General features: G+C 36.4%; 1 protein-coding gene across 9 annotated transcripts in view; it reads right to left on the bottom strand.

Moving 5' to 3' along the window:
• Positions 1-27,109, bottom strand: part of FAT1 (FAT atypical cadherin 1) — a 115,073-nt gene that overhangs the window by 26,347 nt on the left and 61,617 nt on the right. For 6 of the 9 annotated variants that reach the window (XR_012628685.1, XM_074866337.1, XM_074866341.1 and 3 more), the window contains exons 5-13: positions 23,701-24,030; positions 22,957-23,167; positions 20,728-20,796; positions 18,632-18,771; positions 9,629-9,904; positions 9,205-9,415; positions 2,602-6,669; positions 1,756-1,952; positions 202-355 (exon numbers count right to left, since the gene is read on the bottom strand). Coding sequence is in view for 8 of the 9 variants with exons in the window: in XM_074866337.1 (XP_074722438.1) it covers positions 202-355; positions 1,756-1,952; positions 2,602-6,669; positions 9,205-9,415; positions 9,629-9,904; positions 18,632-18,771; positions 20,728-20,796; positions 22,957-23,167; positions 23,701-24,030 (5,656 nt within the window). In the remaining variant the exon portion in view is untranslated. The remainder of the gene's footprint in view (positions 1-201; positions 356-1,755; positions 1,953-2,601; positions 6,670-9,204; positions 9,416-9,628; positions 9,905-18,631; positions 18,772-20,727; positions 20,797-22,956; positions 23,168-23,700; positions 24,031-27,109) is intronic. The other 3 variants (XM_074866342.1, XM_074866345.1, XM_074866346.1) reach the window with 1 other exon arrangement.

Genomic DNA, 27,109 nt, shown 5'->3' with positions numbered 1-27,109 from the left:
ATACTTGCTTCTTCCCTGACTTCTGTTCAATATATTATTAGCATTTGTGTAGTAGAAACTCACATTTTAAACAGTTATATAATAAACTAACCCTTAATGGAAAGCTTGAAGTACTGACATTTATGTATGTCAATGTAATAGTAAAACATATTATAAAATGAGGTGATGACACGAATTTTGTATAGTGTATAGTATTATTACCTGTGTCTGGAGTGAGTCTGAATTTGTCCGCTCCTGTACCATGCAGTGTGTAAGTAATTTCTGCATTGGAACGAATATCTGCATCTGTAGCAGATACCTGCATTATCAGTTTGCCAGGAAGGGCATCCTCAGGAACAGAATCAGTGTATAAAGCCTACAAGATTTTAAAGTTACATTGAAAGATGAAACATATGAAGTAAGTAGACATACAAAGTAAAGGGAGGGGAAGAAGGAATGACAGATGAGATCATATCCTGTTTGGTAACATAAGCAAACAAGAGGATGAAATACCTGAAAGTGAAATTAATACCTCACATTTATTACATAATTCAGAAAGGTAAGTAACAGTGCAACTATAAAGACTCTTGAGTATCACTGCATAGCTAAGAACTCTATAAACACCTGTAACTGATAAACTGATAATTAAGTGCACTCCCAAAGTAGGAGTTAGAATTTTTTGGTAATTTTTTTTTCCTCTTTTGATAAATCATCTTTTCTAGGTCTCAATCTAGAAGAAATTGATACCTGTTCTTTTTTTGTAATAGCATGAAATAAAAGCTTTCAGTTTAAATAAAAAAAAACCCCTCCATCCAGAATTTATAGGCACTAAGCACACTTATCGAGTTCATCCATGTCAGGGATGTGCATTAAATCAGAAGGACTGAACCTTGTAACACCAATATCAACAAAGGAAAAAAGCTAAAAACACTGATTTACCAGTCCGTATATAACTGTAATCATTTATATAGAAGTAACCAACATAAACATCAACTAAGAAAAAGAATCAAATGCTCACTGTATACTTGACCCTTCCCAGAACAAGAGAAGATTTCTACCTCGTAATATCAAATCTGTGTTCAACAAGATGGCTATGAAAAGTCCAAATGTGCTAAAGTTTAAAAAAAAAAAAAAGCGCTGACTAAGAAAACCCAGGGCTTTCTTGTAAGGCAATTATATGTCTTGCAGGGCCCACCTTTTCTGGTTTTTTTCCCCATTCTTTATTTTTCATGTCCATTTTTGCAGACTATCAAATCTGGTAAGGTAGATAGCTTTTTAACAAGAAACGTTTATGGATTACAGATTTTTGGTGCTGTTGAGTGCAACTGCAGTATAATATTCCAGTCTTTTCAACTCCTTTACCATGGGATTTGCACAAATACATCAACTAAGTGATGGTATACACCCTTCTTTGAGACTTTGCTTCCTTCAGAAAATAGAGCATATACACAAACTATCATGGTTGCAGCTTAAAACAATTCCTTTTGGAAAAGTATACATTAACACAGGAGAAATGTACTACAATTCTCCTTATACTCTTTCAAATACTCATCGAGTGTTAAAATTACATCAATGAATTGTCTTTGGATTTTTATTTAAGAAACCTGTCCATGAAATAAACTTTTCTTTGACAGCATTCTATCTTAATAGTCCAAATTTCTGTTACTAGCATAAAAGGAATACATATTTGTCAGTCTCCTGAGAAGCAATTTCAGAGAAAACTTAGATTTTATATATGGAAGCAGCTGGCCACAAAAGATACAAGACCGTGCCTACCTTTTCGCAAACAGGGCTATTATCATTAGCATCAAGGACTTTAACCTCCACCACAGCTTTAGTTGCAAAGGTCCCATCAGTAGCTGTAATATTTAGAAGGTAATTATCCTTTTCTTCCCTGTCCAGAGGCTTTTTGACATAGACCTTCCATTCATTCTGTATATTTTCAATAGCAAACTGTCCCAAGGGATCGCCTCCTGAAATACGAAAAGAAACATTTAATTAAAGACAAGAGAGAGATTGCTACTATTACTCTATCAACATTAAGTTATAGCTATAGAGAAAAAAAATGTAAATGCAAATAAGCAGACACTCTCTGTAGCTTTATAGGGAAATAGCTTATTTTTCCGGGTAGAAGTAGTCAGTAGATGCTCATACAATAAATTTAACTGCAGCCAACAGAATCTATACAAATCTATGTAGAAATTCATGTAGCATTACAGGTAACATTATATCAACACATATGCTAAACAACAACAACAATAAAATACTCCATTAGAAATTAATAGTCTATGATTTTGTGAAATGCCTTTCATTCACTGTTTAACTCCATCAATAATTTAAGTGCCAAGTCTATTTTTAAAATAAAATTTGATATATAAGTAAACAACAAACATAGGAAAGCATTTTAAGCAGGGCACACATGAAACGAAAGCCAAAGACCTGTTTTCTAAGACTCATTTTTTTTCCCCTGAAGTTTTTAATATTCATATTAAGGCACACACAGTTCTTCTTGGCAGCTCTATGGTTTCAAATACATTTCAATAATTTGAAAAATTAAGTTACATCTCACATCATTCCAGGACCACTCAAATGATTATTCTGACATCACTCAAAAAGATTTACCTGTAATGTAATAAAAGACTTGTCTGTTGGCTTCTTCTGTATCAGCATCAGTTGTACTCAAGATGGCAATTACCCCACCAGGAGGGTCATCCTCACTGACTGTTCCTTTATATATCTCTGCAGTAAAACGTGGAGGATTGTCATTCACATCTGTAACAGTAACTTCAACCACAGCCATAGAAGACAGTTGAATTTTTTCACCCCGATCAGATGCAACCACTGTGATTTTGTATTTGTCTCGTTTCTCATGATCGAGTTCTTTGAGAGTGGTAATCCAGCCAGTTTCCATGTTTATGGCAAAAGACTCTATAATGTCTAGTTCTTGAGAAGGATCCAAGCTGTATGTAACCTGCCCATTGAGTCCTGAATCTAAGTCAGTTCCTTTAACTTGGATGACTCTTGTTCCAGCTGGCATGTTTTCTACAATGAATGCTTCATATGGATTGGACTCCAGAAGTGGTTTGTTATCATTTGCATCTTTTACCTGAATGCTTACCTCTACTGAGGAAACAACATTATAATCTTCATTTCCATATTGTGCTTGAACTGAGAACTGGTACCATTTAGTCGTTTCATGATCAAGATTCTTCTGAAGTTTCAACTCTCCAGTTTGTCGGTCAATCACAAAAAAATCATCTCTATTGCTTTCAGTAGTGTTCCCTTTAATCAGACTATATACTAAAGTCTGATTATGCTCTGCTTTGATAACATCTATCTCAGTCCCAATTGGAATGTCCTCAGAAACTGTGTAAGAATAAAATGGCTCTGAAAATTTTGGAAGAAGCACTTCTGGTGGGAGTATTCTAGCATAGACAGGAACAACTGACTCTTTTTGGGGGGATCCACCATCCACTGCTCTAACAAAGAAGGTCAGAAACTCATTTTCTAAACCAATTAAGCTTTCTTTTGTAGTAATTATACCAGACAATGAATCGATTTCTAAATTCTCTTTAACATTTTCAGACTCTGCTTCAATAGCATATGTGATGTCTGCATTTGTACCCTCATCAGCATCAGATGCCCAGACTTTAATGACAGAAGTACCCCGTGGAACATCAGATCCAATATTTACTTTATACTCTGTTGCTCGGAATTGAGGAACGTTATCATTGTCATCTGTAAGTATTACATTAACAGTACAGAAAGCGACTTTTCCTCCTGAATCTTTGGCCATTAAACTAATGGCAATTACTTTTTCTGCTTGTGTTTCGCGGTCAAGCTTTTCAGAGGTAAATATCTGCCCTCTCTCATTAGTATAAAATCTGTCTTTGGCAAAGTCATTCATAATGTGGTAAGTGATGTGGCCATATGTACCAGAATCTTCATCTGTTGCTTTAACTTCAGTCACCAAAGTATGCAATGGAGCATTTTCGGCTAGTTCAACCTCATATTCATTCTGGCTGAAAACAGGACTGTGCATATTGGCACTGGTGACAGTAATATGGACTTGGGCTGAGCTTCTGAAGACCCCATCAGAAACAGACACGTTAAGATTATAATGTGACTTCAGTGTCTGTCTGCGTAGGTTTGAGATGGTGATAATGCCAGTTTTACTATTAATTACAAAATTCTTTTGGTCATTGCCTGTCAGAATGGAGTACTCCAGCCTGTCAACATCTGAATTATCTGCATCTGAGGCTTGTACACATGTCACAAAATGCCCTCGGGGAGCCAGTTCACTAATTTTAGCTTCATAAAGCAATTGGTTAAAAAGAGGGGGGTTATCATTGAGATCAGTTACATCAACAGTTACAACAGTATCACTGCTCAAGGGCAACATGCCACCATCTATGGCCTTTATCAGTAACTTGTGTTGTTTAATTTGTTCATAGTCCAAAGTTCTTGCTGTAAGAATGAGTCCAGTGCTGCTATCTATGTGGAAGTAGTCATGACTTCCACTATTATCCTCAACGAAGTGATAGGAAATCCCCCTGTTTGTTCCAGAATCAGCGTCTGTAGCGCTCACTTGTACAACAGATGTTCCGATGACAGATGCCTCAGAAAGGGTTGCAGTGTAAGACTGCTCTGTAAACACAGGAGGATTATCATTGATGTCTTCCACTATTATGTCTACAAACACATCAGCATGTGCCCCAGTCAGGGAGTCTGTTGCTCGAATACTCAGCTTGTAGGCTGGATGAGACTCAAAGTCAAGAGGGGCAACAACATTTATAACTCCAGTGTTGAAGTTGATAGTGAACTGATTGAAAGGATCTCCATCTGTAATGCTGTAAAATACCTTAAGTCCTTCTGGGCTGTTTGCCTGTACATGTACCACAGGACTATGGAGCTGAATGCTTTCTGGTATCTCTGCACTGTAGAAAGGCTTTTCGAAAACTGGCATAGCTTTACTCATAACTGTAATTGGGACTATAACTTCAGCAGAAAAAGCAGGGTCTCCTCCATCTTTTGCCACTACTGTGACCAGATACTCCGTATTTAGTGTGTCTGGTTCAAACTTTTTCTTCAGTGAGATTTCACCAGTGGGATCAATTTGGAAATGTTCATGATGTTCTTTGAGATAGTAATGCACCTCTCCATTTCTGCCTGAATCTTTATCTACTGCAGTGACACGTCGAATAACATGGCCTACTTCAGAGTCTACTTTAACAACAGCATAATATGGAAGATTGACAAAAAATGGAGCATTATCATTTACATCTTCCACTGTGACTTTAACTACAATGTGTGCAACAACTGATGGTTTATATTCCTCTGTCACTTCTATGACCACATCAAAAGATTCTTGCTGTTCACGATCAAATGGTATTCCCGTTGTTGAAAGGACTCCTGAAGTTGGACTTATTTTAAATCTGCTGTCTGGATTTAGAATATGGTAAAACAAAGGCTCATTTATTTGGTTCCCTATGGCAGTAACAACAGCTATTGTTTTTGCCTCTGTGGAATTCTCCTGCACTGTTGCAGAGTAAGAACTCTGTGTGAACTTCAGCTGGCTTGCTTTGCTTTCTTTCACGTTAATTTTTACAGATGCAGTGCTTGCAAATCTGCCATCAGATGCTCTCACTGTTAATTCATATCTGCTTCTTAACTGAGTTGTATTTTGTACTGTTATATCTCCAGTCTTAGGGTTTATTGAAAATTTTTCTCCAATGTTGCCTTCGATAATGGAATAAATTAATTGTGAAAAAATGCCTGAATCAGCATCAGTGGCATTTACGCTGATGACTTTCACGCCTTTATAGGTTGGAACCAAAATGGATGTCTCGTACAACTCTCTTGAAAACACAGGAGGACAATCATTGATGTCAATTACATAAATAGTAACATTAGCTGCATATTCTGCATACAGATGTGGTATCCCCATATCATGGACTTGCACAGAAAAGTGGAAAATATTTGTCTCCTCATAGTCTAGACTCATTATTGTCCGAATGGCACCAGTGCTAGAATCAATGGCAAAATACTTGCGGACAGATGGTTCAACAATTTGATAAACAAGCAAAGCATTAGATTCTTTATCAGCATCTGTAGCTCGAATTACTAATGGGATATTCTTGTCAGTCAGAACCACACTGTTAATTGAAGCTGATTCACTGATGAGTCCTGTATATTCAGCCTGCATAAAAATTGGTGCATTGTCATTCTCATCCCGAAGATGTACCAAAACTGTTGCATTAGTGGACAAGCCAGCCATGTTTGTTCCTTGCACAGTTAGAGTGTAAATAGGCAAAGTTTCAAAATCAAGTATCTTCTGAGAAACAATGACACCAGAGTTTGGGTTGATAGCAAAGGCATCACCTATATTACCATCTTTTATTTCATAAACTACGGAAGACTGACTGTATGCTGTAACCATTCCAACAAAACTGCCAATGCTGGCACTTTCACTGATTTCTGTAGAATATTCTTTGGCTGTGAATTTTGGTGAGGCGTTATCAGAAACTGTAACAAATATATGCACAGACGTCACTTCACTCATTGGAGGATCTCCTTTGTCTGTAGCTTTTACCATCAGGTTGTATTCTTCCTGGTTACTACGATCTAATTCCTTTGCAATTTTAATCATACCCAAAATGGGATCTATAAAGAAAGAGTTTCCAATATTCCCTGTGAAGAAAAAGAAAGTAATTAAGAAAGAGGTATACAGAACATAAAAGGATGATTTAGCTATATTCTAAAAGAGATCACATAACGAGAACACAGAGAATATTAAAGTTTCTGAGTTTTGAGCAACAAACGTTTGTTAGCCTCTCTGGAAAGTTTTCTGTAATCAAAAGTCAGCACTAATTCTATGTTTACTTGTGGAAACATTGCATAAAACATAGTTAGCAAAGCCATCCAAACCTTTAAAATAAATGCAAAAAATTTGTTTCATTTTCCGTTAAAAAAACTTTAAAAGATAACAAGTATTTTGCAAGTTTCAACATTATAACTTATGTATTTTCTCCAAATTAACTTTGTCATTGAGTTCATTTTTAAGCCAACTTAAAATTACTGAAGCTGAAAGAAAATTATATTTAGAAGTTAACATTAGTGGAATACAAGTTACATTTTATGATCTAAACTAACTAGACGGCTTTGAAAAAGAGAAGTGCTTTAATGAATTCACACTTGTGAATCTTAATTGCTTATGCAAGTATTGTTTAAATCACTGCCTCAAAATTAATCTTTCTGAATTGGACCAATAGTTCTCTCTCTTCTAACCTCCTATTAATACACAGGCAAGTTATTCCCTGTGATAGTATTAGGAAAAAAAACAAACCCTATCTGCTGAGGATTACCAGCTGCCATTTGATAAACACTTGTTTTCTTTGTATTTTCAAACATAAAACTGAACTGCACAGCATACAATATTCAGTTCACGTACTAAAATATAGTAAGATTTAAGATTTTACTTCTTTAAAAAATTACATTACTAAAGTCATGTTGTCAGCACAGAAAAAATTCATTAAGAACTTCTGAGTTATGCACACAAGTAGGCAAGGGGGGGGGTTGTGGTTTTTTTTGCTTGGGTTTTTTTTTTTTTAGTGGAGGCTCTAAACACAGTGGCATTCTTAGAATATCCCATTACAAATCTAAGCAGCCATTACAAACATTTAAGGAATGTTCCTTCCATATGCTTAGAACATCAATTATAATGCTTTAACCTCCCAGTAGATCAGTTCTGTAAAACAAACCTAAGAAAGTCTTACATTTACTCCACAAAAAGCTAGAAGAAACGAAGAGAACAGGGTGTAACTTCATTCTAGACAGCATGCACACATATTTTTTTCTTGCCATGCTCTGGAATTTGTAAAACAAGCACTACTGAAATAGCAAAGGCAAGAGAAAAGGTTTCATGGGCATTAGTGTCCTGCTTAGTAAAAAGGGTGTATTTCTACAAATAACAGAAGACAAACATGTATTTTAAGCAATTTATGAGACACTTAAATGTATTCTCCCTCTTCAGCTTATCATAACCACAGCTTTGTTTTAATACAGTGTTAAAGTATGTTTTTATATCAAAAAAACACTATGGTGGAAGAAAAAGAAAATATTTATAGTAAACAATTCCTATGCTTTACAAAGCAACTTATGTCAAATTAAAAAAGCATCTGCGCATATCACCTTGCATGCAACAGTAACTGAATAACTAACTACTGTTCTCTTTGATATACAATATCTTATGCTTGTTACTGGGATTTTTATTTTAATTTACTTTCTACCTTGAAAATAGTACTGTACAGAGGTAATGAAATTTAAATAACTTTCTTTTTCCAGTTATAGTGCCTAAACAGTTCAGGACCTTGGTAATGGCAGGCTTATATTTAGATTTAATGGACTGAACTAAAACTCACTTCCTTCTGGTAAGTGAACTCAGTCAATGTCATCCTGTTTTCATATTATTCAAAATTGCCATAATTTGAACTACATTGTTATAGGCAAGTTCAGAAAGATACTCGTGATGTTAAAAATAAGCAGCAGCAGCTAATGCTCTTCTCTGGCCTGCAATCTGAAAGGTGCCTTAATGCCAAGTTGACCAGCTATTAAAGAATTTCTTACATATTTTATTGAGCTAGAATAGCAGTCCCACTATCTAAAATCAGCCACACGGAACCATGTAAAGCAACCCCTTCTTTGCTACATTTATCAGAAAGTTTAACTTAAAAACACATATTTAGCGGTTAAGTATATGGATATTTGTAAGTCATTTCTGAGCTCCTTGCTTTCACATTGTGCTAAACGCGAAAGCATTTCTCTCAGGCTCTTACTCTTTTCATCAAATCCTTGCTTTGCTGATGTCACAAAATATCACTTACATTACCAAAAAAGAATGCTTTCTTTAGATCTGAATTTTATGCTTCTGTAATTTCAAGAACACGCCCCTCTTAAGGGTTTAAAGGTAGCTTTTTCTTCTGCTACTCCTATGTTCCAAATATATCTAAAGGATAACATATAGCTAAGGGAGGGAGATGAATATTTGCCATTGTAGTTTTCTTTTAAAAGCTCCGAGGCTGTATCTTAAAGACATTTCACAGAATACAACACATACACCTGTACTGCGTCCTTTTTCATAGCTATTTTTTTCACGTCTACAGTTGAAACAAAGTGTCAGCAAGCATGGTGTCAAAATAAACTGAAGATCTAAGGAAGTCAATATACCTGATTCAATAGAGTACATGATTTCTGCGTTTTTTCCTTTGTCCTTATCTAATGCTGTAACCTGGAGTACTGCTGATCCAACAGCTGCTGACTCATACACCCGTCCTTCATAGGAAGAGCTGGTGAACCATGGAGCATGATCATTTGTGTCACTAACATTAATGATGATTCTAGCATAGTTGCGCTTTACAGGAACATCTTGATCTCGAACCTGAAACAGTCAGCACATTACTAGTAATTAGCACTGGTTTTCAGTAGTTCATCAAATATTAGTAATAATTCAAGGTTCAATCTGTACCAGTCACAAAGACTGCATACAAAGTAAACATAGAAATAAACGTTTGAATTAAAGGGACAAATTAAAAAGACATTTAAAAAAAATCTGTTTGTTATTGTCTACAGAAGAAACTTTGTGTTTATTTACCATTACTGTGAGAATATGCTGGTTCATGGACTCATGATCCAGTTTTTCTGAAGTATAAAGAGAGCCAGTTCCAGGGTCCAGGCGAAATTTTTTAAGACTGATGGGATCAGTGCTGCCCTGCATTGTATAAATCAGTTTATTCTTCTCATCTCTGTCTGTGGCACTGACTTGCAGAATTTCTGTCTCTGGTATGGTGTCTTCAGGTATAACGACTTCATATTTTGAAGCAGAGAACTGAGGCCTGTGATTATTTGTGTCTATAACTTTGATGTACACCTAAAATGATACAATGGGAAGGGGAAAGCATTGATGATATATGATATGAAACAGAGATTAAAAAGAGGATATTTCATTAAAGATCAGACCATAATACGCATACATAAGACAGCTTTTTCTTCAGGGAGGGGGAGAGATCTAAGAGGTGTAGGGAAAAAGAATCTCACTAAACCCAAATCTGCCTAACCTTCCCCAAAGTCAAACCAGAAATCTATACGATCAAAAATGCTGTAGGTAAGATATCTTAAAGGGAATGAGTTTTGTGTAGACCAAGATGAAAACGAATTCCTTAGTAATTTTGGAATTAAAAAAAATTTAAAATTCTCAATATGGATCCCAGGGTGGCTAAAAATCCTTTTTATTTGTGCAAATTTGGAATTTTAAGCAATGTTTTCCAAGGCAGCAGTTGCACTGTACTCCTCTCTGCCCTCACGTGGAAACAGTCATCTTTCATCTCCTCACATTTCCAAGCCTAGGCAAGAATGGAAAAGTGGTGGAATTCCCAGTATATTATTTCTAAGAACCACAGGTTTTGTTTGCTCTTCTTCAGCAATGTAGCACAATGTCAGCATAGGTAACTGCTCACCAGCACAAGTTCTCTGAAATTGCAGTTATATTAACATCAATGCCTCAAATTGCATTCTCCTACAGAAGTTCAGCTAGGTTCACCTATGTGCTATGCACGCAATGCTCTCTGGCTGAATAACAACGTTCACTGGAACCACACAAGATCCCTGCACATCCACTTGCCTTTCACAGCATCAAACTCCTGTACAAAAAGGGTAAGACACTCAGCCATCATCCTGTTCCTTCAACAGTAGTAACATCACACAAGTAACAGTAATGCAGAGGAGGTGGCAGGTGGACAACAAAGCTCCAGGAACACATGGCTAAATTCAAGTTCTTCATGTGTTGCATGTACAGCCATGCTTTTAGCCACCCAAAAGTTAGCTGCTTTGTACAAATTAGTTAAGTGCCATCCACAGGTGTTTAAAATAAGTACTTATGATATCGTAATACTTATGATTATGAAATACTTATGATATCAAATTGCTCTTTGAAGATACTTACTGCTTTCCATTAATACCTGGTGGAGGCTAGAGATAGAATTTAGACAAGGTACCAAACTGCATGCAGGAGAAGCTAGATGAGATGAATCCTGTTGGTGGTAAATAAGGAAATGCCATACATCTCACTATAGGAAGAGAAAACATCCTTAACTTCAACCTTGCAAAACTAGCATCTTGCATTAAAACTTGTACCAAGGAAAAACAGATGTTAAGTGTATCAACAGGAGTCATACCTATTCCTAAAATATTTATTTCAGATGCAGGTACATTATCCCAGGTTGTAACTACTACCTAACTTCAATACAATGAGTTCTTCCTAATGGCAAATTTAAGTACAGGCTGAAAACTTCCAGAGCGACAAAGGCAGACCTTGGATATACTCTACAAATGTTACCAAGAGTTTAGGAGACCGCTAGAAGGATTTTATTCTAAGTAACAACAGAAAGACTTTTGCATCTAAGTAATGAAGTCCTGCACCAACACTGGAGACATCACGGGGCAGACTGATTAATGAAAGTAAGAATGTGGGAACACAAAGAACTGGGTGTGGAACTCTTGGCGTAAACTTTGTATTACAACACAGGAAAGTCCTCCCAAAAACTTGGGTATTGCCCACTCTAGTAGCTGAAGTAACTGTCACCAGGAAGACTATTTTCACTGAGAATTTCACCTGGATAATAAAAACAAACAAGCATATAAAAGGGAATATAGGAACAGAGTTGAAGATGGCAAATGTGGAATCTCAAGAGTCAGAAGCCAGACATTGACCAGAAAGCCAGGTAAGGAATAAAAAGGGTTTTAAGTGTATTTGAAACCGTGAAACAACCTGTGGGTAAGCAAGACCACCATGAAATATAAAGAGCAATTAAGGAGGAGGAAAGCCCATCCCAGATTACAATTTTGCCTCAGTTTTATTCACCAAGAACAATAGGGAGCATGACACAGCACAAAACAAAATAAAAATGACACTGGCAAAGCAGTGGTGCTGCAATAAGCTGCTAAACGGAAACAAATTACCAAGACAAGTGGGAGCCACCCGCAGGTTCTGCTGGACTGCAGGGAAAAAAAACACAAACCAAAAAACACCACACAAAGAAACCTCCAAACCAAAACCACGGTAATCCTCCTAATGTAATACATGCTGTTAATAATACAGAGCTCCACCCCCAGACTGCCAGTCAGGGTGGGGAGGGGGGCACATGTGTATATGCGTGCACACACTACTGCCCACAGCCACACACACGCGCCTTTAATTTTTTTAGTAGATGTAGTCCTCGGCATGGCAGGTCACTGAGCCATAATCCAATATATAGTACATTTAGGAAAATATTCATAAACATCTGTAGTTTTTCAGTGTTTGAAACAGTCTATTAGGATAAATACAAACCATCACTGCAGAGGAAAATACTGCCTCCCACAATTTATTAGATTTCCCAGCAAATGGAAGAAATAGGAAATAAACTAATCATTTGGAATGCTGATAAAATCCCCTTCAAGATGTTGCTAAGGAAACTAAGGAGTTTGTTTTTGTCATGGATTAGAAACTGATTAAAGAATGGAAACAGAGTTGGAATAAACTTTTTCGGTGGGGAGAAAAATTAATAGTAGGTGACCCAGGATACATATTAGGTCAAGGTTTTAAATGCATTCACTAACAAATTCAACTGGAAAATGAACAGCAAGAATGAAAAGAATACAACTTTAAATATGAATTTTTTTTAGATTGTCATGATTAGAGAGGATGTAATAAAGTAACAGAAGTACAGTTGTTGGTTTCTTTTTAAATTCTGTATAAATAAAATACATTTTAATGTATCTTCGAAGAATAAATACAGAAGGGTCCAATACAGTCACTTACATAGCACTTTAGTAAAAACACTTAAACAACCATATACAACACTCAATTAATGGATACTATGCTTTCAAAATGAACACGTCAACAATTTTTTTATTCAATTCCACCTTGAGATTATTAAGTTCAGATCCAGAAAAACAGTAAGTGAAAAGATAAGAGTGTCAAATTTGACTAATTTAAATCAAAATTACTATTTAAGTTCATGTCTTTTTCTCTCCCAAATGAGGAAATACAGAAACTTAGGTCAAAATTAGAGGCAAGGGGCAATGCAACTCCAGAGCAACTGTGTTAGATGAATCTTCGGAGTGGAAGACATGGCCACCTGTGCTGCTGGTACTACACAAAATGAATATAGGAAAACAGCATTTCTAGAATGGAGCACCACAAAAAAAAAAAAAAAGAATGTGCAAAGTACTAAGTTAAATGCCCGGAATGTAGTGACTGTGAAACCAACATTGGTGCCTGTAAGACTAACCACATAGCCAGCGAATCAGCTTAACTGAGAAGTGATCTGTTGATCATGCCTCAGAAGGACTTAGCATCAACTTCCTCTGGTATTACCTAGTGAATCAGTTAAAATGACCTTACGGCTGAACACGTAGGGAGACGTCCTCCAAAAAAGTACTGTTGGGCTAAGTAGGCAAGGAGACAGCTCCTCAAAATGTACAGCACTATTAAATATAAATTATTAATATTGCTAAAGAATAAACATAATAACTAAGCATAAGGAATAAACATAATGACACTACAAGCGGCTTGCTCAGGTATTCCATTACTTGTCAAATTACTTGGTCAGGCATGCAGTAAACACAACTACAAATACACAATTTGATCTAATAGTGCAATCATTTTAAATGTACTTAAAATCTTAGACACAAGTGAAAGGTGTTTTATCTACATATTTTAGGATTCATTTCTCATTCACTGCTGTTGTTACGCCCCTCCGCAGATTCTGGTGGACAAGCATAACGTGAATCAGTGGGCACCCTTTTGGCAACTTGGCTAACTGCATGCTGGGCTGCTTTAATAAGGGGAGCAGCAGGTAGTGGGAAAGGAATTACTCCCCTCCATTTGACACTCACTGGTAGGACTGTAGATCCACTACAGTTTTGGGCCCTGCAGTCCAAGAGAGGATCTTTACAAACTGACACGAACCCAGTGAAGGGCCGTTAAAACCAACAGGGATCTAAAAACTCTCAATCCACTGTGTCAACAGAGGGCTGCAGGAAAGACACAGGCAGACTCTTCTCAGAGATGCACAGTGAAAAGAGGCAACACTCACAAGCTCCAATAAGGGAAATTACAATTAGACTAAAGAAAAAATTGTTTTCAAAGAGCACTGTTAAACACTGACATAAAAGCATGTCCAAGGAAGAGGTGTCATGCCTTGTCATCCCAGGCACTTAGAACCTGACAAGTCCCTGAACAACTTGATCCAACTTCGCAGTTTGCTCTACTTTAAGCAGGAGTTTTAACTAGGTGAACTGCAGGGGCTCCTTCCAATCTAAACTATTAAATAAATGTATTAAGGAAGCCCTACTTTCAAGACAGGGATTTGATGCTAAGTGATGGGTGCTAGATGTGTAATTTCCTTTTAAATGTAGGAGGACTAAATTTTCATGTAAAGTGTTAAGGCCTTCAAATTAAATGAAAGGCACCCAAAGTAGTAATTTTGAGTGCAATTTTAAAGACCCACACAGAAATATATGTTTGTACACCTGAGAACAAAATACATTAAGAGTTTGTGTTATTCTAAAGTAACATGCATAATACAATAAAAACAGCTGTTGAGCATTTCTCAATGACTGTATTTCATTTTAATCTTATAATATTATCTCTTAAGAAGGAAGTCACATATTAAAGAGGCACACTATAGAAAAGTTTGACATTAACAGACCATAATGTGATCTCTGAAACAAAATGGTCTGGAACTAAAGAAACTTGACTCATTTTCCAAGGCTATGCAAGGGCTGTGTTGCATAGCTGCCCTCTACTCACAGATCTCACTGAGAGCAATGCAACCTGGTTATACAGACAGAGAAAAAAGCAGCCCAGGATTATTTAGGGGAAGGACTTGAAATCTATGAATTATTTGACAGGTGAAACCTAAATTTGCATAGGAATGCATTGATTACTAGTAAATTAAAGAAGAGATACATGCACTGAGTATGTTTTCTCAGTGGCGCAGTATTTAAACATGATGTTCTTTTGGATTTTGTTAATCTAGTTTTTCATTTGCCGATTCTATGTGGAGCTTAAAATCTCCTTCTCTCTCCATTCATAATTACATTCTAGTTACATTGACATGTTTCTAATCATTTTCATAAACAAAAAGTTGCATTATCCAGTGATAATACAACTGCATTCCAGTTCTAAAACATCTCTGTGGAGCAGTGTGGTGATCACAAGAGAAATGCACATTTAATTTATGAAGAATATTGTGTCCTTCATTCCCAAAGCATAATATCCATATAAATTTTGCATAAAGCAAGATTAAATATTCTGCAATAGCACAGCAATAAGAAAAATGCTGCAATTAGCTTTAAACCACCTTAAGTATTACTTCCAGTGAAAAAAACTGATAGACACAAAGTGACTATAGTTAGAAACAGGATTTTTTTTTCTTTTTGTTTTCCCCCAAAAAGCAACTCAATAGTTCATATATAGCTACTTACAGCTTGTGACTAACCTTTTCTATTTCAGGCCAAAACATTATAAAGCAAAAATCTAAGTACATTGATTTGTTTTTTTAATAGTATTTCTTCCCAGTGTGACACTAGTCATCTCTAACATCATCTGTCAAACACCACTACTGTAGGCCTGGAATTTGTTTGTCCTTGTTTTGCATCATGCCTTTGGCATTTAGATGCATGCAAAATTCTAATAGCCTCCACGCCTACTGCTGTTGTATTTTTCAAAAAAGCTATTTAATTCAAGTCCTGAAAGAGTCAAATGCTCTACAGATGTTAATGGCCTGAGGCCAGCAAATGCCTTCTAGTTTAAAGTGAGATTCAATACACTGCTTTTATGCAATAAGATTTTAGTTTCTTGTCCCCCTCCCCAATGTCTTGAAAATGTCCTTTCCTCTTTCAAATTAAATGTAAAATTAGTTAACCTGCTGTAAATCAAGGTCTGTTTACTGTATGTCCAATATTTACAGCAATTACTTTGTAAGCTAAAAGCTGTGTATGGCATATTGTTGTTCCTAATTTACGCACTCAGTATTCAGAATTTCTTTGACCTGTCACTCCATTTTAACTGTTTACCAGCTCTTAGAAGACACCACATAAACACTCAAACTTTAATCACCATTATTGCAGCAGTGAGTAATGGAATTTACACACTGGCAGCCATAAATCACACCTTCAACTTTGATTTCATATCAACATTTTTAATTCCCCTGAAATTAAGCCTCATCTGAAATGCATCTTCTTAGCGATAGTCCTGAGGGCTGTCTTAACACATCAGTGTGTTTGGGTGGGCCAGGAGTTAGAAGGGAGATAAGAGAATCAGTTAAAATCAGGAGTCTGTTCATGCACCAACAGCTGCAGAGTTTGAACTAATCCATGCTCCTCAATCTATATACCACAGTAATGTGAGACTCAGACAGCAACAGCGTAACTTCTGCTTATCCCACAAGCAGGGGAAAAAGGAAGACAATGCAAAGGAAGTCTTTGTACTCTCTTGTAACAGAAACCACAACTTCTGCCCCTGCCAACTCTAGCTGAGAAAGGAAAGACACGAAAGAAAACTATACGAAAAGCAATCACAGAAATAAGAGATGATAAATTTGAGACTACTACTCCAATTCTTCTGCAGAAGACTGCTGTGGCAAATGTTTATAATGTTCACTCAGCTTTACAAAATCTAAAACAACAAATTAATTTAAAGAAATTGGACAAAAGGTACGCTGTGCACTCCCGAGAAGAACTAAATGAATCACATAGCCCAGAGGAAGAGAAGGGGTGAGGGTTAAAGTACTTTTTTGTGACCTTCCAATTCTTGGTTGTTCCAGAAGACAAAGCAGATTATGGTTCAACTGTGACACCTCAGGATGTCTGCATAAGTTCAGCTATATAAGGAGCAGCACTGGATAGAATATCTGCAGTCATCAAGACCACATATTCAGCCTTTACTAGTCCCCAGGCTACCCTAACACACTCTGCATGGTGGCATTTTTGACTGTATTTTGGGGAGTGGGGAGGGAAGGGTGTGTGGAAAACCTCTTGCTGTCTTTCTGACTTTCCTGGCAAAAGGAATGCTCTTCTAGCTGGATTTTCGTTTCTGCTAATTTTTTTTTTCAAACTAATTTATGCCTTCTATCCAGCATTCTGTAATCAGTAAAAATTGATCTGCTCAATAGTTTTACTACAACTAGGCAATAAATTATCAGAAGCAGTGGCACCACAACTATGATAGCAGCAAGTTCTGACTGGGGGACATGTTGTGTTTGGAGATTCATGGTCTAGAATATTACTCACAATTGTCACCATTAAAGGCAAAGGCAGCTCTCAAAGGAAACTGCTAACCTTGCAATGTTCTACTATCAAATTCAGTCTATTTGACCTATCAAGCCTCCAAACATGCAGTCAGCTTAATAAAGATTCTGTTTTAAATCCTAAATATTAACAAGAAACATCTTTCCCTCTGGCCAAAAGGAGGAAGACAACATATCACATCAGAAAAGCTAACAAAAAAACATATATACTGCACAGAAGTTGAACAAGAAATTGTGTTCATAATGCAGATTTCCATGTACGGAAAAGACTGCAGCAACCCACCTATTGTTCTTTGATCTCCTGAAGGGTAGGTCTATGATAAGGGTAGGTAACCCAGACACATCACTGTCCCAATTCAACAGTCTTATATCAGTAAATAAATCCTTTCCTTTCTATTTGGAAGAAAAGTGGAGCTCCTCTATGCTCATGGATTCATTCACAGCAACCTCAGCTAAACCTTACTTCCAAATATATCCATGTTCTGGGCTGGGGAAAGGAACTAGATGGGAAAAACAGGAGGGATATACATCATAACCTACTTTACTATGAGTTATTTCCAGTAGAGTCACAAAAGGCTTCTGCCTTGAAGTGAACTTAGTCCAACTGCAAAGAACTGCCACCACCATAGAGCCTTAGTAGAGAGTTAATTTGAAAAAAATTGTTTTGTCTGAGATTGCTGCTTTTTGGAGCGTGCTTGGCAATCTCTACCTCCACTGAAGCTAAAAGAAAGTATTCAGGAAGATACACAGAGATGTTACCATCTAAACCTTGTTTCTATATGTACACCACACAGAAGGAGCTCAGTTTCATAAGATGGTACTTGGACATTGTACAATTTGTCATCTACAGATCTTGGCAGGGAAGGGTGGGGTGGGGCACCAATCAACCTTACAATGGTCATCTATTAAATTTCAAGTGAAGTAATCATATTATTTGGTGATTTGGGGGGAGCTGGATAAAGAGGGGTAATTCGGAGAAGAAGTATTAATCCTTTTCTTGTGAGTAAATCATGCATGGAAAGGCTTAGTTTCTGTTTTCATTTACTCAGCTAATGTAGCAACATGACAGAACTTAAAAGCTGCTGATTCAGACTACAACATAGTAACACACAACCTTCCACTTGGACCACCACACAACATGGCTCTACAAATATCAGAATCCACTTAGACAAGAGTCCCTAACTTATATGAACCATATTCATTGTCCAGGATGAAAAAAAATGGTAAGAAGAAAACGCAACACTCTCCCATCCCCCAGCGACAGATTCCTTTCTCCGTAAGCGCTTCATTAGAAAGTCCATTACCTGAGTGCTGATAGATCTGGTTCCATCTGTTGCCTCTACTGTCAAGTTGTAATTTGATTTCTGTTCTGCATCAAGAGGTCTAGCGACAATGATAGTTCCAGTGCCCTTGTCCACATCAAATCGACTGTCATAGTTGCCACCTTGTTCAGGAAATTGCGAGAGGGAGAAGTTCATAAAACACAGCACTGTTTCATTGTTTTCAAGTATGATCATGTTCTGTCATCAGATGCTTAATGAAGGTGGAACTATATACACATATACTTATATATGCCTTTATTTTAAAACTTTTTTTTTTTGGTAATGTGATATGCTGCTACTTACAGCTATTTAAAACTGATTAGTTTCAGACAAAGCTGATTTGTCTGGCTCATGGAAAGTTAGCAGGTAGATTCTTAGCAAGATTCTCTACCTTTTTTTTAACCAGAATTTAAAGATTCCAAATAGCAGGAAACAGAATTACTAGGTGAAATGTGATAGTTTATTTTGTGTGGACTGTCAGGCTAATTAGTGAAAAACATACTTTGTCTCAAAATAAATGAAAATCCCAAATCAGACATACAGTCAAATTTGTGTCCTTTGGCTCAGGGTACAAATTACTATACTCTTATATGATGATAGGTAAGGTTGAAAAAGCTACAGTACCTCCAAAGGATTGTCATCTCAATGCTGAGTATCTAAAGAACTCATTATCCAACTCCTACTGAGATAAGCAGGACTCAGATGAGTGCTAAATGTTTAAATGCCCAAAGTTTAAATATGGCCAAGCTCCTTTTCTGAAGCAAATTATCTTAACTTCCCTTGTGAAACTTTCAAATTACCCTTTGCAATATAGTTAAATAACTGTGTAGATCAATAGCTACACTTAATCGTTTAAACATTTAATTGATCATCATCATGCCACCCTGAGCAGACTGTTATGAGAATAGCGTCCATTAAGTCCAAATATTGTTAGCAATGATAAATAGTGCCATTTAACTAGAAATGCTTTAGACCTCTCAATAAATTGCCTAAAATGGAGGAATCAATTTTTATTTTGGTCAAGTCAGTGCTAGATACAGCAAACCAATTTTGCCTAATTATGTGCATGTGTTTTTCTAATTATATTTTAGAAGGATAGCATTCAGATATCATCTGAGTGTCTTTTTTTTTTTTTAAACAGTGTTTACTAGTTATGTTTTGTAAGTCACTAAATGCCTTTTATGAAAGTCAAGTCTAGAAGTGAGAGAGTGAAGTTCCAAAGGTTGCAAATTTATACTTAATGCAAGGAAGAACAGTAAATACTGAAATGGGCTCCCATTCACATGTAAAAAGGATTTCACTTTTAGAAGGTTCCACTGCATGACAGACATATCAGTTTAGGAAAGATGGGCTGGATTCTGCTTCACTGGATTTAAGATATTTGATAATGACAAAGACAATGTAATTTTTCTACTTTAACTGAAAGCCAACTCCTCTTGCTGGCCCAGCAGCAGTTTCTGAATCACAGGAATGGATATAAATTGGACAGCATGAAAGGCAGCAGTTTTGGGTTTTTTTTTACAGGGGTACATGAAATCTTTTTAATGGGCTTTGTGCAAGAAGTCAGCTTCAGAAAGTGAGTCTCTAGCTTTTCTTTTATAGCTGGCATGTGATAGCATTTTCTCAGATGGCTCTGATGTCTCAATGAAGTCATCTCCATTTTAAGGGAAGAGTAGGGTGAATGGGTATGAATCTGCTCATAAAGTTTCCCTGATACAAGGACAAGCTCTCTAAGCAAATTTGTTTCTTCCTTATCAGGGAAATCACAAAGGGTCTGACTAACTTCTGTAGTAGTGGTGATATCTGGTAATCCGCTGAAGCAGAACTCAACCCAAACATCTGCATCTGGTACACTGAAAGTGTAACAGCAACAGTTTTGGCAAAGGTCAAAACTGGATGCTCTGAATTGATGCTGTATAAATGTAATGATGACAAAACGAAACAAAAACGAACCTGTCACAAATGCAACTGTGAGCACTTTGATTTCCGAAGGGTTAATAAAATAAATATTTTATAAATGTACGCTTTCATTTCAGATCTCATAATCTGGTAATAAATTATGTGATCTCAGCAGATACCTTCTGCTGTACAGTTCAGGTCACAAGCCATCTGAAAGATGTAAAATACTTCACTAGCAAGCTTGTCTCCTGGCTCAGCCAAAAAGAAAGAAAGCATGGAAAGCAAGCACAGAACACAAAGGAAAGCTGTCAATCAAATTAATTCATGCTATTAGAAACAGTAAAAGAGGGCAGTAAAGTGACCACCTGTAAGAATAGCCCATAACTTCACAACATAATCACATATCAAACTTTCCAAAACACTTTTACTAAGAAAACAGTCAAAATAAAATGATTTATTTTACAGTGCAGGGACAAGTTCTGTTCTTTCCCCTTGGAGTTTTCTGTATAAGTTTTTCTAAAAACAGCAGGAAAAGATCATCTATTTTCTGTGTTAAGCACACAATAAAAATTCTGTAAGTGCCCAAACTGTGCTGCATGCTTCGAAGGAGCAAATCAAAATAATACTATCATCAGAACTCTATTCAGATGAACACACTGTTCAGAGTGCACAGCAGTTGAAGCAAACTAAAAAGAACAATAGAAAAGTACATCCTCAATCTAATTAACAAATTTTGCTAATAAAAGGCCCCAGGAAACGCCACTGCTGTACTCTGTGGAAACGCTCAAGACCTCTGCAGCCTCTTCTATCTACTCTCTTTCACCTCAATGAACCACTCAGCTTTTTCTGACAATATCTCTTTCTTAACCTTTCCTTTAACGGACTCTTTTTGGTCTATAGATGTTTCTATTTGCTGTTGATCAGATAACCCTGTTTGAATTGCAGCACATGGAACCTTCTTCTCTCTCCTGCTCACTTATTTTTATATTTTCTGCTTTTCTACTCCCATGTCTATGTGTGTGTATGTTTGGGAGAAGAGTAGAAGAGCAGCCTCAGTTCCAAAATACCTCTAATGCAGAGAGCTTTGCCACTATGAGAAAGCAAGAAGGCATCTTCAACTCTTTACTCCCTCTACACAGTTGTACAGATCTCTAACCCCTCAGTTTGTCTAAATGCAAACACCTTTTATTCAACTATGATCTATTTGGACAGGAACTAATTTTTTTTTTTTTCCCAGAATACATCAGAAAGAACTGTTGAAAAATTCTATGTAAATATTTAATACATTAGCAATGATTATCAATACCACAGGTTGTTCATGCATGAAGCATGCATTTAGGGAGTAGTTGTGTCTATTCTCATGTGCTTGGAAGTTTTCTGAGAACACCCTCAAGTATTTGGCATTTATATATTCCTGCTATATGCATCAGTTTTACAAACTTTGTTTTTAACTGTTGCTGTTCTCAGCATCCCTTAGGAAATACACACCAGCAAAACAGACCCTTAAAATAATTATTTTGTAAATAAATAATTCAAAAAATGCTCTCCCTAACAACACCAAAATCATGGCTATAATTTTCAGTAGCAATCAAGGTGAAAAAGATCATCCTCTGTCTTGTGAATGTGGTGGAAAAATCCTGATCTGATAGGGCTATCCTTAAGACCAGAAAACAGTTCACTAACAAGGTACCTCTCCTGAAACAGGCTGTGCTATTCTCCTTGATTCTAAAGCATGTAACACATGACAAAACTTGTTCTTAGTCGGCTATACAGTGAACACTCTGTATTCTTGGTGCTCAGAGGTCTAGTGAGTAAGTGCAAAATTAAAAAGTACTATTCATTTTGTCACTGCAGCATCAATGTATAGTATTACTGATTAGAATTCCCCTTTCAATGGTAGAGGCTAAGGTATGATATAGTAGTAAGAATATGTACAGGAAGAAGTTTACTGGGGTTAGGAACATTGAAAGCTTTTCTTTTAGTATTGAATCAAGGAACAGCAAACGTAGAAGCAGCCCAGAGAACCAGAAATCAATGTGAACAGTATAATCTGGGTGTACTATCCTGATTTGCAGAAAACTGGTATTTTCTTTCTTTCCCTATCCTACAGTCTATGAGATTGATTTGATTAGTTTTAATTTTACTGACACAATATTCACAAGTCATTTCCAAAACTGCAACACATCAGATATTTTGCAATGTAATTTTAATCTTTGATATATAGTGGCACTGATAAAAATTTATGTCATTCTGATTTATATTGAAAAAAGGGAAAAAATACACATCTACAGCCGAAGGACATCAAAACCTTGCATTCTTTAGAAGAGCAATTAGCTGCAATGAGCCCTCCAGTATCTCAGACTCCATGCATTTGTTTCTAATAATAAAAGCCCTTAAGGCATCCTTACCCGTTATGTCAAACCAAAGTGGTGTTCCAAGAGGTTCAACAGCTATTACACCAATCATGTGAGCAACTGGGTCACTTTCCATCACCGTAAAAGAAAAAAACGCTTCCTCAAAATAAATGGGCTCTGTGGATGGGAGAGGCTTTGGAATCCATTCTATGTGAAGCCGTGTAGTTGATGATTTTTGTGGACGACCATTATCTACAGCTTTAATCTGTGAAATAGACACATCTTTTAGGCTACAGGATCACATAAATCATTATGCCACATAAATGGAAAAGTAGTAATAAGCTCCAAGCGTGTTTGCTTGTGTGAGATATATCCAAAAAGGTTAAGTGTCTCTCAAAGTACCACTTGCCCTTCATTATCTGGGTAGCAAATGGAGAAAAAGTATGCAGCACCTGAAAGCAGCACAAACTGTTACTATAAATTCACTTTTATTTTGCTTTCTTCCTGAAAGAGAGTCAAACTGATTGTTTATGTTCCCTTATCATTTTCATTATCTGTCAAGTTCTGGAAAAGAACAGCAGCTTTTTGATTCACTTTCTCAATACAAACATTTCAAATCATCCTGGAAAAAAACCCAAACAAACAACCCAAACCAAACAAATCCACAAAACAATACTTCTGGATTTGTTGAAGCTTTCTTCTCCCAGATACCGCAATCACTCATCTGTCAGCTACTGAATAAGAAGTGATGATAAAAGAACACTTCACGTATTCATGACATACAAGATTTTGACTCACTGAAAGGATATCGTAGTCCCTTGCTGCAGAAAATTTCTTTGATGAAACCACTCCAGTTTTTGGTTCAATAAAGAATTTGCCATGTTCATCACCATCTTCGATGCTGTAAGAGATCTCTGCATTGGGGCCTTCATCTTTATCTGCAGCAATAACTCGATAGATGGGCTCTCTCCTAGCAGTTCTCTCTCGTTCTGGCTTACCACGCTCTGGAAGTCGGATTTTGTAGAACTTTTGCAAGAACTGAGGCTTATTGTCATTCTCATCTAAGACCTTCACAATCACTCGTGCAATTGTTGATTTTGCAGGAATACCGTTGTCTGTTACTGTTACCTGTTTTTATTAAAAAGGATATGGTTAGCACTCAATTCAAACACAGTCCTTCCAACAACGCACTTTTTAAATCAGATTTTCCTACAACTGCCTTACAACTGTAAAGTAATTCCCTACACTTCAGTTAAAGACCATTGTGTAAAGCTATTTGGTGAATATTTACAAAAGGCACTACAAAAGTTTATTCAGCTATCATCTTAATATTTTGACACTTGATGTATGGCATGTAGGAGTCAACAGATATATATTAAATCTATTTTACTATTCTGCAGAATTGTAACTGAAATATTCACTTCACTACTGGAACAGCACACAAGTATATTATCTCTGATAACAGCTTCACTCTAATAATATCTTACTATACTTTCAGCCTAGTGTTTCCTTGCAACTTTTCTATTTAATAATTTGATTTTACACCTCAAAAGATGCAATTCATAGGAATATAAGTTTCAGAATTTGCCAGGCCTATGCACTAAAAATCCCCTATATTTTAAGACATAAAATCATTATCTTGTTTGAAAGAAACTTTAAAAAAGTGCTTTTTAAGGAAGACACACAACAATCTATTTCCATGGACTAAATGAAGTGGGAAATGAAACCAAGTCTGCTCTTACAGCAATAGTCAGAATTTCTACTAAAAAGCCATGAAATGAGTATGAAATCTTCTACAATATTAATTTTAGGACTGATCTGATGTTATTGGTATGGGTAGTGAACAAAAATATAATGAAAAGAGTTATGTTAATTTGAAGTCAGAAAACAGAGAAAATAATCTTTGTCTATGGGAAAAGGATCAAACTGATGGAAAAAACTTAGTTCATTTATAGGAATCTTACCTTAAATCTTATTTAACCCCTTATTGGTTAATTATTGGTTAATAAGGGGTTAAATAAGAGCATATGGAAATTACTTTAGCATCTATTTCAAAGAAGAAGATAGGGGGTTTCTGTTCCTGCTTCCTGCATGAGCTCAGTTAGTAGAAGAGTTACAGAATCAGACCAATCACTTTCAGGCTGCACTTTGCCATCCATGTAAAAGCTAATGGGTTCAGATAGATGCCAGGCATTTTCCGGGGAGAGTTTAGCTCCTATTACATGTAGCATTTAAAACAAATACAAATTCTCCACTGATAACAGTATTACCTGACCTCTAGCAGCTTAGCTAAATCTCAGCTTCTGAAGGGGATATTTTCCAAAAAATTGGGATTAAAGACACAAGGAATAATGATGGGTAAAGACTTTTTTTTTTTGGTCAATCCCTCATGTTGTTTTCCTTACTTTCTCTTTGCTGTTGGGTTGGTTTTGGTTTTAGCTGTAAAATTTTAATCCTTGTGTCTCTCATTTTAAGAGCAATTTTATCACCTGGTACAGCACTATCCCTCAGCCCTTCTATGGTCTCCCCTTCATTTTCTTTTTCCCACTCTTTTTTTTTTCCCTCCCTTAAAATCATCTTCCTTGACTTAATTTACCTTTCTTATTACACAGAAACACACAGGAATGTCTGAGGGTCATCTATGCCACCTCTGCTGTAACTAGAGGAAACTGATAAACTGAGGTATGGTCATCTAATTCTACCGGATACTTGTGAAAGCCATAGAGGAATGCAAAATAAAATAAAAGTTAAAAAAAAAAAAAAAATAAAACACCCAGTGTTTCCAACAAATTCTATGGGAAATGTGTAACATGGTGCAGTTTCATTTTGGTTTTGAGTTTGTGAGGAAGATTCAAGTCTTTGCTGGGAGGAAGCTCCGTATAGAAGTCAGTCACTACAGTATCACTGGCAAAATATTATAGGAGAGATATACGGTTAGACTCTTAAAGGTATTTTCCAACCTAAATGATTCTACAATCCCAAGAACAGTGCTGCAGAGGGTGTTAAAAAAAAAAATCCACCCCCCCCTAACCCAAGCAAACCCTATGCACCACTGATATAGGATATTCCAGTTTCAACAAGCCCACCCCAATTTGGGGAGAACAAGTGTTTTTTGTCAAGAACGTGGGTGGTTAATTCCTTCACTGGTTCTTAGGATGCCCTGAAAAATGTGACTATGGAAAAACTAAGGATTCAAGGATAACTTGGATACAAAATAATGAAATGAATACTAATGGCAGACTAGAACTGAATCTCTGATGAAAAAATGAATTTACATTGACATGAATGAGTACATGATCAGATATGCTTTTTCTTGCCCTTTCTCATATTTTTTTAGGAAGAAGAATATGGAAATATAAATGAAATGTGGTATAACTTGCAAGAATGAAGGAAGTGAAAAAGTACGAGTAAAGTGATTAACCACAACAAAACACATGCAATGCAACATGAAATGCAAATATTCACGTTCATCTCCAACATATGGTAGAATTTTCACATATATGAATATCTGTTCCCTTTAGTACTTGTAATGGAACACCACCATGTCTCTCAGTTTGAAAAAAAAAAAAAACAAACCAAAACCAAAACACATCCCAAAAGAGGAAATTCCCAGGGGTACAGAGTAACTTGGCCGTTAACATAAAATTAGCATTGCCCTGAGCCAAGCAGAAAAAAAAAAAGGCAAATTTGAGGAAAATCTAGTTTGATTTGAACGCAACATTAGTTTGAAGGCATTACTGACATAACAAACAGAATACTAAGAGATGAGAGAATAACATGAAGATAACCTAAAATAATTGCATTAAAAAAGTGCCAATTGGCACTCAGGAAATAGTTACAAGTTGGGAATAAAAGAATGGGACATACTAATTACTATTATGTAAGCAGGAGTGCAGTCAAGGATCAAATTTAACAGCAAACAAGGAATAAACCCACCAACCCATCTGGTCAACATTTCAATGCGCAATTAATTAGCCAGATGCTCAGCACTTGGCTCATGATATTGCCCACCACTCTGTGCATTTCTGTGTTTCTTTCCAATCTATTTTCCAAGTTGTAAACATAAAACGAACAAATGGGAAAACTGCTACTTTGGGCCATGATGTCTGTCAGTATCACTGTAGTTAAAGAGTTCTTCCACTGGATACTTCACAGACTTTTATTTAAAACTTTAACAACCATCTGGAGTTCAAAATGAAGGAAGACT

The sequence above is a fragment of the Strix uralensis genome, chromosome 4, assembly GCF_047716275.1.
Source record: "Strix uralensis isolate ZFMK-TIS-50842 chromosome 4, bStrUra1, whole genome shotgun sequence".
Classification (NCBI taxonomy): Eukaryota; Metazoa; Chordata; class Aves; order Strigiformes; family Strigidae; genus Strix; species Strix uralensis.
The sequence above is the reverse complement of the archived record's forward strand: the minus strand, read 5'-3'. Positions and strand labels throughout refer to the sequence as shown.